A 13,207-nucleotide genomic window follows, 5' to 3' on the forward strand; every position below is an offset into this window, starting at 1 on the left:
TAGTCTGCAGATAGGTAGATCGGAGTCGGGTCAAAGCCTAGCTCAACCTCTTACTGAGAGAAAGACATGGCCATTTTATTTAACCTCAAAGTTGGGCTTCTCATTTGTAAGGAGAGAGAGCTCATAGGATTGTTAAAAGAATGAAATGAGATAGCACATGTAGTGTGTAGCACTGTGTCTGGTATAGAGTAAGTGCTCAGTAACAGGCGGCTGTGGGCTTGAATGCAGCTCAGCGCACAAAGTCAATTAAAGAGAAACACGCAGCTATCATCTACTTTATGTTATTCATGCTTTCACTAGGTAAACCTGAATTGACACAACGAAATATAAAAATAAGTCTTTACTTACTGCAACCTGTTTCATCAGACTGGTCACCACAGTCGTCAACATCATCGCATGCAAGGTGCTGTGAAATGCATTGCTTGTTGCTGCACTTAAATTCATCTTCTGCACAAGGTCTCGGGGTCGGACCTACACCTGTAATTTAAGAACAAATTAAAGTCAGAACTTTTTCTTCTGTGAAACAAGAGGCTTCCCTCTGTGGCAGGGACAGTGGCCACTCACCAATAACCTCGTGCTTCCCGACATTTCCCAGTCTCCCTTGCAATTATGTTAGGACCATGTGACTAGTTTTGGTCAATAGATTCTGAGTTGGAAGTGACATGGGTCATCCTGGGCTGAAGCAACTGAAAGCTCATTTGCCCCCCACCCCCGACCCTCCATCCCTTTGGCAACCCTGAAAGCCATGTGTTTGAGGCGGCCTCTTAACAAAACATCAACTATCTGGTCTTGGCTTCACAATCAGGAGGCAAGCAGTGAGGACACTGATGTTGGAGGCAGGAGAGATGGAGACCTGGGTTATGCAATGGTAAGGCTGTCACCCTGGAAACCCTGGAAGGCAGGCCACTGCTAGCTGCACTTGTCAGTCTCAGGAAAGAGGTTGGAAAACAGAGGGTTAGTGATATACACTGCTTGCCATTACCTGAGTCTGGCAAGGCAGTATAAGAAAGAAATAAGCTCAGGGAAAATGTGGTTGATTTACAATCAGAACTGAAAGAAAGAAAAGTCCAGAAATTTGGAGTATGGGAAAAGCTGATTGCTTTTATATCCCAAACAATAAGAGCCTAAAGTTTAAAAGGCTTTGAGACACAAAGGCCCAGTAAAAGCTTGATTGGATGAAATGACTGCCCATTCATTTTTCACGATGGCCTGAATGTAACTGACAAACAGTTGAGGCGAAGGTGCATGAGTGAAACAAAGCAAAGAAACAAAGCAGATTCAAGAACTATGTCTCATAAGAAACACTGAGTGAGGTTATTGGCAAATACTGGTAGATCCAAAGCCTGCTCAGTTTCTGAGAGAAATACATGACCAAATAAAACAAAATACTGTGATTGAGACTCAAAAAGCTCTTGGGCCCTGAACCTTTTATAGCCAGGGAGAGGGCTGAGAAAGCTGTGCAGCACCTAAGAAGGGCATATTTCCACTCCCTCTTCGTTTGAAAAGGACAATAGACAAGGAAACCCTCCCAAAGGGTGGAGGCAGAATCAGTAAGAAGCAGTGGACACAGGTGCTCCTTCCAGAGCACAGCTATGACTCATCAATGAACCTCCTTCGCTCCCATAGAGGGAGCCCTCATAATGTCCTCAGAGGGTAATCAAGTCATTTGCTCTCCAAGTCAGTGTGCTTTTGAGAGTGAAAGGGGCACTCTTGATAATTCTATCAGGACAACAGGCATAAATCAGGACTGTCCTGGGCCAAAGTGTCACCTTCGCCCAGTGGCTTTTCAGAATTCTTAGGACTGGCGACTACAATGAGTCTCTAATTCTTCCTTCCCCAATGTGAATATTTATTTCTATTCTGACCCTGTTCTAGCATGGTCTATTGGGGGGAAGGCGGTGGGGGTACAAATAAAGTTGGTCTGTTGGTTTATGGGTCTCCAGACCAAAAGCAATCACATCCAGAATTGGTGGCATGACTACTGGCCAGTACCCAGAGCTCCTGGATTTCAGTTATTGATGGGACCATGAGTTTTGTCCCTTGAGGAGAGGTTAAGGGTGTTCTCCAAGTGTAGGAAGAAAAGCAAAAAGGGATTTTTAGTGGCACAAAGATACATTATGGTAGAAATAATTGGTGTTCACTAAATATCCATGCACTTCCCTGCATTTCCCAGTCTCCTTTGCAGTTCCAGCCAAAGGACTGTGAACACAAGAGACGTCTGTCACTTCCAGGCGCAGGAAACTAAGAACCTGTGTGCCTCCTCCACTTCTGTCTCTCCTGTCCCAGCATCCAGATGGCATAATTACTGGATGAAGGAGGGTTTCCTGGCCTTCATCAAACTTTACATGAGTGAAAAATAACTCCCTGCTATTTGAAGCCATTGAAATGTGGCCTAGAGTGACGGCTAGCAATGATTCCTCTGACTGATGTCCTGCTCCTTGGGGTGAATAAGTATTTACTACCTCTTTTTTCCACTCTTGAACTTGACCACATGCTACAAATGTCTTGCTCCATTAAAAAATGACATTTGTAGTAGGTGAAGTGGGACAGGAAAAGGTGATCAAATTGTAAAAAAAAAAAAAAAAAAAAAAATGTTTTAGCTTCAAGTTTTCATCCTATTGTGCTATGCCTCAAATAAACATGTCAACAATGTTATAACCACATGTTCATCCTTACTGAAAACAGGGAGAACAAGTGAACTTGGCAATAGTGTCAGAGTCCTCTCCAGCACACTGTCCTCTCTGGGATGTAAGCTGGCCATAAGCATTCTAAGGCCACATTAATACAAGGGCCGAAAATAGAAAAATTAGGCATTTATGTAAATTTTCCCAGAAGATATTCTTTTAGGGAAAAAGTAACTGGAGTCAGGGGAAATAATTTTCTTACTGACTTTTTCCTAGATAAATTAAATTGCCCAGATAATTAATCAACTCTCCTGTTCAATGGATAGATTTTAAAACATTCTCAAAATGTAAAAGCACAGATTTTTTCAATATTAAAAACATTAAATTCAGCCAGTTTGAAACTTCTGTCTTAAAACAATCCATCATTTTTCTCTTCTGAGCAATAAATTTTCATTTTAAAGAATATTAAACAAGCTAACACCAGTGTTGCCATATTTCACATAGTCTTTTCAGCTTTGCATTGATAAGTTCACAGTCATAGATTAACAATTAATAACTCTAGCCTGAAGAGTGACCAAGCCTCATCTTTAAAAACAAATAAACCATTAACCTGTGAGTGTGACTCAACCAGTATTTTGTGTTTGTTTCCATTTTCTTAAGAGAAAAGAGGAGAGAAATAAGAACCGAATATTCAAACAAAGACAAAAATTATAAGGGACTTGCCAACAGCTTGCTCAAATGAGAAAGGAATAAGTGGGGAAGGGTTGCATCTGAGTAGTGCATGTTTAAAAGGTCTGGTATAAACAATTATGTCGGCAGAGATCTGCAGTCATAGGTGCAGCGCAAGCCTCTACAGAACAAACGGAAATCCCAGAGGTACATTTTGAAGATTGCAGACAATTTTGGGTCCTTAGTTTTCCCTCCTTTCTTCTGACTTACAGTTTTCCGCTTTCTCATCACTTCCATCTCCACAGTCATCCACATGGTTGCACATCTCATGACTATAAATACAGCGATTGTTGTCACACCGGAAACGGTGTGGTGACTCACAGGGAACACTCACTAAAACAAAAGACAGAAAAATAAAAATACAGGTTAAGAGTAGAACATAATGTCAATTTCTATAAAATGCCCATATGTCTGCACCACATTTGCTTGATTCAGCCATTCGTTTGTTCATTCAATTCACCAATAGACAAATACTGGTATATCTAGTGTATCTGGTATACACCACAGTGCTGTGCTAGACATCAGCATCAATGGGAAACAAGAAAGCCACAGTCCTTGTCCTCATGGAACTCTCCTTCTAGCAGAGAAATGCACTTTACAAATTAACTATTCAACTACAGCTGTGAAAGAGCCACAAAGGAGATATGCTATGAACGCATCTACTGAGGGTACGTGATATATCTTGGGGATAAAGGGTCAGAAGAGGCATTCACAAGGGAAGAGTCTGAGTCAGAAAAGAGCCTGGTAGGTTTGGGGCCTGAATAAAAGGTCTCTGTGGATGGAGCACAGAGTGAGGACAGTAGTGGACATGCATGAGCTCTTAGCCTCACTCAAGAGGCCATTGCTTGTCCCTCTGACATCAGTTGTCATTGAGCCTCCAGAGAATGAGGTTTTACAGAATGATGGACTCGCCTTCCTGAATTCCCTCATCAATTACATTTAAAGTTGACATCTCACATTCCAACACAGATTCATTCTGTTATCCAGAGTCAGACCACCAACTGGTGCTGGTGCACCTATGCGGAACCCAAGGGTAGAACCCAGGTCCCTTACTTATTTGGTACAGGAGCATGGTCCTCATGCATGTACCAGGAAGTCAGTGAGCTCAACACACATGTGTGTTCTCCTTTCACAAGGAGGTCTTGGGCTGTTCGATTCCCTTCTTCCTTTGTACCTCACACAGGGAGCAAGAGGAGAGATTTATAATGATGTTGGTTATGGGCGGGGAGAGGGAGGTCAGATCCAAGAGCTGGTTCTTGGAAGTATAGTTAATAGAATTATTTGCTATGAAAGGCAAGTGCAACACAATAAAATAGTGTTGGTCATTTTTTAATGTGGCTGTGTCTCCACCTCTCCAAAGTTTAATTTTACTAGCTATGGGCACTTTACCTTATAGAGGGAAGCAACTTCCTAAGTACTTCTTCTTTGAAAGTTACATATGCTTAAGATATTTTTCAAGATTCGTTAAATAAAAACAAAACAAAACATGGTTAGTTATTAACAAGAAAAGAGATGGTGCCCACCCGGTGTGGCTCAGTGGTTGAGCATCGACCTAGGAACAAGGAGGTCAGGGTTCGATTTCCCAGTCAGGGCACATGCCCAGGTTGCGAGGTCAATCCCCAGTATGGGGCATGCAGGAGGCAGCCCATCAATGATTCTCTCTCTCCCTCTCCCTTCCTCTCTGAAATAAATAAAATATATATTTTTTTAAAAAGAAAAAAAAAAGGTGGCAAGAAAAATGTAAGGATGCCACTGCGAAAATATAATGTATGCTAATTATAGTTCTCTAAAGGGAAGGAAATATTCTGATACATCATTTTCCAAAGTCAAATCCCTGCGCTAAAAATGAATAGTGATGGATCTAAGAAACCAAATGGAGAAGACGATATGAACTCCAGAAACAAAGAGCAGCGGAGTCAGGCTAGGACAGTGACGGTGAATCTTTTGAGCTCGGTGTGTCAGCATTTTGAAAAACCCTAACTTAACTCTGGTGCCGTGTCACATATAGAAATTTTTTGATCTTTGCAACCATAGTAAAACAAAGATTTATATTTTTTATATTTATTTTGTATATTTAAATGCCATTTAACAAAGAAAAATCAACCAAAAAAAATGAGTTCGCGTGTCACCTCTGACACGCGTGTCATAGGTTCGCCATCACTGGGCTAGGAGCTAATCAATAGTTTCATCAGGAATGTTTCTGGGGGTGCCTTCTCCTGTGTTAAGGGCTTTTACTTACAAAAAATTCTTAACCCTAAGCTTGCTTCAGAATCATCTGTAGGGCTGATTAAATGCAGAGATTGGTAGGCCCTACTGTCAGAGACTGGGTGAGGCAGGTCTGGGGTGGGCCCATGACTTCGCATTTCTAACATGTTCCCAAGAGCTATGACGGACTCTCCCAGTACAGGGAGGTAACTTTGGGAACTACTGTCTTAGAGTCTCTCCAGTGACTCCAAACATGTAGCAAAATAATTTAACAACACCTGTTTTCATTCACTTTGTTAAAATCAGTAGTTCTCAACGAGGGATTACATTAAATGCTAAGGAGCTTTTAAAATAGACATCTGCCCACGCCCCATCCTTGGAGATTCTGGTTCATTAGGTCCAAGCCTGGGGCAGGGTCAGAGCATGTGATTTTAAAACACTTCTTCCCAAGTGATTCTGATGTGAGACCAAACTGAGATTCACTGGTTTAAAACATAAATATGCATCATGCAACAGAAGGGAATTGGATGGTCTTGAAGTATGATGAAGGAAAGTGACTTTAAAGATGCACTAATCCTACAATCCCCTAGTGTGTTCTATGAAGCTCTAGGGCAGTGGTTCTCAACCTTCCTAATGCTGCGACCCTTTAATACAGTTCCTCATGGTGTGGTGACCCCTGATTTCATTGTTACAAATTGAACATAATTAAAGCATAGTGATTAATCACAAAAACAATATGTAATTATATACGTGTTTTCCGATGGTCTTAGGCAACCCCTGTGAAAGGGTCGTTCGACCCCCAAAGGGGTCGCGACCCACAGGTTGAGAACCGCTGCTCCAGGGGTTTGGAAGAGATACTTTGAGAGGCACTGAAAATAGCATGGAGTAGGAGAGGTACAACACCCCTACCAGACTCCAGCCACAACAGATGTGCCTCCAGTTATGCACAATGGGTTTCTAACTAAGACTTCTTTAGAAGAAATTGTGTTTTAAGGCCATAAAATGTTTAAAACCATGGATGTTTGCCCAACTTTCTCATGTTCCAAGTAGAGAACAAAACAGGGAGGCCAAGTGAAATCACAGTGAAGCAGATCGTGTGTCCCGTACTCAAAATTATACAACTGCCTCCAGGAGCACATGCTCCACTTCAGAAACAGGTTTTGCCAGACAATACTACTCCCACGCACTCCATTTCCCTCCCTCTTACAGCACAGATGAAGTTCTTCATCGGAACCATCGCCACAGTCGTTGTCACCATCACATATCCAAAATGGCTGAACACAGATGTGATTTTTACATTCAAACATAACAGCTGGGCAGTATGTACCGTTGGGAAAGCGAGTGGCTGTTGGTGGGAAGACACATATTTAAATTATTAGGAGTTACTAGCTTTGGAAAGTTGACCTTCTATTGCTCCTTTAGCTCTTTCCATTATCATCTGCTCTTCCTTACTCATCCAGATGTACTGTGGCCTTGAACTGCCTGAAATTCTGATGAAATATTTCTGAAGGACAGTTGTCCAAGCCCAATTTCCAATGACCTGAGTCATTCTGTGGCAAGCACTGGACTTTTTCTTTAGAGGCAAGAGCAGAACCTCAGCTCTACCCCTGATGCATTTATGTAGGTAGTCTCTTTGAAAGCAGGTTTTATGGCAACCTCATCATCAACAATATCTATCATGAATATTCATCAAAAGTTATTGTTTATTCAGTAATTTAAAGAGTAAAACGTGAATGATCAATCATTATTGGCATTACATTTTAAATAACTTTTAATATGCTATCATGCAATTCAAAAGAATTTTTTAACACCGTAAATTCAGAAATCCAAGTTCTCTATACCCATTTAGTCATTGTTCAAATATTTTTTTACCTGTAATTTTTTACCCAATTAATGATTTGTATAATAGCTGATAATTATAAATACTTTTGGTAGCACAAATACTTACTATATTCTTTATTTAAAATATTATTAATGCCTTGAATGACTACTGTGAATATATATGGATATGGGGACTCAAATCCCAGGTGAACTGATAATTATCACTGAGTGCTGAGTAGAAAATACCGATGTCCTTTTAATCTAAGAAGTGGTGGCTGATGAACAGTAAGGTCTAACTGTCATATCTGTACAATTCATATAAGCAGTGCCACAGGTGTAGAGGAACTTACGACAAACGGCTTCATCAGAGGCATCCAAACAGTCACTGATTCCATCACACCTCAACTCGTCGGGCACGCAGTGTCCACTCTTACACTGAAAGTATCCTGGATGGCAGGTCCGCATCTCTGCAGAGAAAGGACTGTCGTTCTCAGAAGGCCTTGGCATTCTCAGACAGGTATTAGCTCCAGGGGGAGTAGCGAGAACTCAATCGCATTCCAATCCACACCCTGTCACTGGCTCTCAACAAACCCACAATTTACAGTTAGAATAAACAATGAATAATCTCTCAAAATCATACCTCCCCATTCAAGGGGCAGAGATGGAAGTACCTATTTCTCTTCTATCTCTGAAGTTTTTCCTCATCAATATAAATTCCCCAACTTTTAATGTTTGCTGACTTTTCTCAGACCCAACCCTTACTCGGTAAAGAGCTATGAAAATTACATGGGGTTTCTAATTCCTATTCCAATGCTTTGCCTTCCATACCAGAGAACTACAGTACTATTCCCCTTAGGGCCACTTGCTGGGGAATAGTAGGAACCAATGCTTTTATTTGTTTACTAGGCTGATGCAGATTAAAATCTGCACCTACGAAATGTTTAAGTTAAAATAAGATTTTTTAAAAATCTCTTGCTTTCCCCCTTATTATTATTTATCTAGGCGACTACAAGTTAAAAATAAAGCATAGAAAAACAGAACAGAAGATTCCATGCAATGCTAAGGTTTACATATTACATAAGTTACACAAAAATCATTTTACTCTAAAAACCTTACAAATAGTCTGTCAAATGTGCTGACTTAAGTACAACACTCTAAAGAAGGCCTCCCAGAGAACTGTGACAGTTACCACAGTCCCGCTCATCCGAGTTGTCTCCACAGTCATTGTTAAAGTCACATATCCATCGAGAGGGAATGCATCTCTGATCGTCACACCGAAACTCACTCTCTGAGCACTCCCGAGGGACTGAAAAGGAAAACCACATGGCCATCAGTGGGTACCAGGAATCACTCAGCACAGGTTGGTGAGAAGGCCTAAGAGCCCCTAGGTGCCCAAAGCTCTCTGGGGTCTCAAGTCACAGAGGTCTGCTTGGACGGACTGTCCATCCTCCAAAAATAGACTTCCCACCCCAATGTTAACTCAGTAAGAGGTGATTTAATCTAAAGATAAATTTTTATTTCATGAGATTCTAGACCACCTCCTACAGGACTCAACATAAACTTTCTTATAAACAAGAAGATGATAATTGGATTGCCCTTTTGTATAAGAAGTTTATGGTCAATTGATATTTGTAGTGTAATCAGTATACTGATTGATATTCTCAATTGCCTATGGCAAATAATAATCACTTCTTACTTCCACAGGGTGACTAAAGTTAGAATGTATTTCATATCAGTCAATCTGAAATTAATATATATTTATGAGTCGATGGTGTATGTTCAGGAAAGGGTCTCACTAAAACTGTCTTCAAAACACATCTAACTACATATTATATAAGTTACACAAAAATCTAGTTTGGTGTGATCCGGATGTTTGGTTTCCTGACCTCATCCTTCCTGTCTAATTTCTTATCGTCAGCACCTTCACTGGGGGAGAGGAATCAAAACCTGACCTCTTATTTAACCATTAGACCTAACCTAGTCACTATTCCAGGTAGGATGACCATCTAAAATACAAGTTCCCTTTCCTTTGCTATTAAGGTCATTTGGGAGCAAGATCTTTGAATTAGCACCTTTTCTTATTGTATTTCTCTTGGTCCTGATTTATTTCTATTCTATTTATCGTATTATATTTGCCCTTTATTGTAAGTCACCTGAAGTTCTTTTTGGAAAAAAAGTTGGGTGTAAATAAATTCAACAAACAAAAGATGTACTCAGATAAACATCCTCATCCCAAAGTTTGATTATAGGCATCTCAGGAGATGCTTCTGTCCTTAGTTAAAGACAAAGTAGAAATGTACCAGTTAGCAGAAGGAAAGGACCAAGGCAAAGACAGTTGAATTGTGGACAGAAAAGCAGACATCACAGCTCTGGTGGCACACACAGATGACAGAACCCTGAACACTCACCACAGCTTTCCTCATCTGAGTGATCTCCACAGTCATCATGCCCATCACATCTCCAGCGAAGAGGGATGCACAGGTGATTATTGCAGCGGAAAAACCCCAAAGGTTTGCACGTCATCTCCTCTGCAAAGCACAGTCATTGCAAAGACTTCAGAGGCCAATGGTCAAGAAATGCCAAAGGAGTGATGGCTTTCTTATGAGAATTTGCTACCATATTCTCAAAGCTCCCAGAGGGAGGAATGCCAGCAACACTCACTGTCAATAATCCTCTTTTGGCTGAACCTATCCTACCACTTGAAACTCAAAAGAGAAACATCCGTTCTCTTTTGTAGAAACAGTTCAGTTGTTTCTTTCCGTTCCTTTCAAGGTGCATGAATTCGTGCACTGGGCCCCTAGTTTCTTAATAATGCCTTCCCTAATTACTAGTATAGCATCCTTTGGAATGAGATTTGAATTGGTATCTGGCTTGTAATTTGCAACGGAGGCCCACACTGGAAGAGTAAGTGGTGCCACCAGCAAACAGAACATTTCTATCACATTGTCTTCACTTGATTAGATTCAGTTTTATTAAAATAACCCATTCTCTTCCTAACTGTTCTTCCAACTAATCTAACACACTCATAGTCATTTTGGTTTCAAGTTAGAATATATGCCTAATCTTCATAAATTCCATTAATTAATTTGGCTTTTGCCCATAAGTTATTTCTTATTGCCAGGGTGACTACAACTGAACAATAGATGATATTGAAAGTCAGAGAGACATTCAGAATATAAAAATCTCCAAATAAGAAACACAAACTTTGAAATACCCTTTTACATGTAGATGCTAAATCTTTTCTCTAGCCTCATCAATTTCAACCAATCTAAAAGAGCAGATAAACAATTTAAACTTATCAAGTGTAAATAAGGATTCAATTTAGGAAAAATTTTACAAGTTCCTAATCTATATATAAAAAACCCTAATATGCAAATAAACTGAATGGCAGAACCGAACTGGTCTCTATGACATGCGCTGACCAACAGGGAGTGCACGTACAACATGGTGGGCATCTGTTGCGGCCAGATGGTGGAGCAGGTGAGCAGGGGCGCCAGACAAAGGCGGAGTACCTATTGCTGTCATCGGTGCAAGCCTCTGGTGGTTACTGAAAATTCTTAGCTCCCGCACAAAATGGTCCTGCCGGGTGCTTGCACTTGCTGCCGGAGCCAGCCCTGATCACCCCTCAGGGCTTCTCCACCTCCCCCTGCTCCTGAGGAGCAATCGGGGCAGCCACTGCTGCTAGCACCTACTGACAGTGCCAGCTCCACTTGTACCTGCTGTTGGCGCCAGCCCCAATCGCTCCATGCTGTCAGTGCCTAGTTTCTTAATAATGCCTTCCCTAATTACTAGTACAGCATCCTTTGGGATGAGATTTCATTCAAGATGCTATAAATTAAACTTCCCAAATAACCCTGTAAAATGCTACAAAAATGTAACATGTTATTAGAAGAATCAATAGATAAGTCTTTTTTCAGGTGTAAACAAAGGCAAGATTACATGGGAAATCCACTCTCATCTTCTGATAATAGCACTGGACACTTACATTTTCTTGTCCCTCCCCACTTCCCTGCAGCCCCTCCTACCACAGCCTTGCTCATCGCTGTTGTCCCTGCAGTCATCGACACCATTGCACACAGCCAACTTTGGGATACAGCGGTAGTTGGTTTTACAGCTGAATTCTGTATGGTTGTCACAGCGATAGGCAGGGCCCACTGAAAAGAGGAAGAAGCAATGTCAAAACTGAAGTCTCAGTCCTGCCGGGAAATGGCACCAAAAAATACCTTCCACTGTCACATTTAGGAAATGGTGCTGATGAGTATCAACATCAACTAAATTGACTCTGGCAACATGTGTCTGTTTTAGGTGTGAACTGTTTACCAAGGAAGGAAGTTTTCTCTTACTATTACTCATTTGCGTTTTCTTTGTGGGAAGAAAAAGGACTGGGTTTGAAATTTAAAAACTGGGGTTGAGCCCTAGCTGGTTTGGCTCAGTGGATAGAGCCAAATAAAACTGGGTTTGAAGTGTCAGCTCTGCCACGAAATAAAAAAAATGACCATCCATTAAATTTGAACCTCAGTTTCTTCATCTGCAAAATGGGAATTAATAACACCCACATTCCTGACCTCAGATATTCCTCAGAGGCTCCAATGAGAAAGTACTAGATATACAAGATGTAAGTTCTCGTTATCATATTCTGAACAGATAGACGTTCAATGTATTAAGAGGAGAAATCACCACATTCAGAAACAGGATGCAGGCCACAGGTTGTCTTGCCGTGCCAGAGTGAGCAGAGAAAGCCAAAAAGGGTGTCCCACAGGGATGAAACAGGAGGCTCAACATCTTCTCTCAATCACACAGACATTCTCTTTGTTTTGTGCCCCCGGTCAGGCCATGCCCCTCCTACAGGCACTTACTGCATTCATGGACGGGCTCATCCGAGTAGTCTCCACAGTCATTGTCTACATCACACTTCCAGGTCTGAGGGATGCAGTGGCCATTGGCACACTTGAAATAACCAGAAGGACAGGTCCTGCTGGCACAGTGGGAACTGTCTTCATCTGAGTCATCCCCGCAGTCATTCACTGAGTCACACTGCCAGGCTTCTGGGATGCAACGTTTGTTGGCACACTGCCATTCATTGGACTCACACTTGTGGTGCTCTGCAGGCAAGAGCATTTGGAAGGTGTCAGGAATAGAAGCTACTATTTTACACTGATAGATCCTGGAGAACTCAATCATAATTTATTTTTAGAGGAATTATGTCCTAATGCACTTACTACCAACAGTACTACTACATGGGCAATTGACTATACCATCTCTTAAATTATTAAATATCTTTTTCTTGCATGCAGAATTAGGGGATAAGGACTGAATCACTGATGGCCTACTAAGTTCATCTTCCCAAGTCCCTATTGCCCTAATGAACAATGTTTTTCAAAGTTAGTGTTTAAAAAAACATACAAAAACTTTGTGTTTGTTGCTGTTGTTATGTTGTTATTAGATTGGAGGGGTTTTTTTAAGGTGTTTTTTTACTTTTTAAAAATGGAAACATAAATAAACATTATAACTAGTGTCCTGATTAATATGGGGGTAGGAAACCCTCATTTCCCCCAGTGTTAGCTGTCGAAGAGGATTCTACATTTGCCTTGTAAAGCCCTTAGGTATTCTAAAAAAAAAAAAAAACCTTTATAAAAATAGATATAGGGTGAAGTTTTCTCTTAAGACATTGGACTGATTTTTAAAAGGTTTATGACATTGCCTGGCCAGGCATGGCTCAGTGGTTGAGCGTTCACCTATGAACCAGGAGGTCCCGGGTTCGATTCCAGTCAAGGGCACATACACAGGTTGCGGGCTTGATCCCCAGAGTGGGGCATGCAGGAGGCAGC

The 13,207-nt window shown here is 41.1% G+C and overlaps 1 protein-coding gene across 1 annotated transcript in view; it reads right to left on the reverse strand.

The window, feature by feature from the left end:
* The window catches only part of LRP2 (LDL receptor related protein 2), a gene marked incomplete at its 5' end in the record, with an annotated part of 158,131 nt that overhangs the window by 26,908 nt on the left and 118,016 nt on the right, over nt 1–13,207 (reverse strand). Inside the window, 8 exons of the mRNA XM_015565782.1 lie at nt 349–477; nt 3,564–3,686; nt 6,766–6,903; nt 7,730–7,846; nt 8,569–8,685; nt 9,788–9,907; nt 11,405–11,533; nt 12,236–12,481. Of these exons, the coding sequence (XP_015421268.1) occupies nt 349–477; nt 3,564–3,686; nt 6,766–6,903; nt 7,730–7,846; nt 8,569–8,685; nt 9,788–9,907; nt 11,405–11,533; nt 12,236–12,481 (1,119 nt within the window). The remainder of the gene's footprint in view (nt 1–348; nt 478–3,563; nt 3,687–6,765; nt 6,904–7,729; nt 7,847–8,568; nt 8,686–9,787; nt 9,908–11,404; nt 11,534–12,235; nt 12,482–13,207) is intronic.

Source organism: Myotis davidii, unplaced genomic scaffold, assembly GCF_000327345.1.
Source record: "Myotis davidii unplaced genomic scaffold, ASM32734v1 scaffold59, whole genome shotgun sequence".
NCBI classification, from domain to species: Eukaryota; Metazoa; Chordata; class Mammalia; order Chiroptera; family Vespertilionidae; genus Myotis; species Myotis davidii.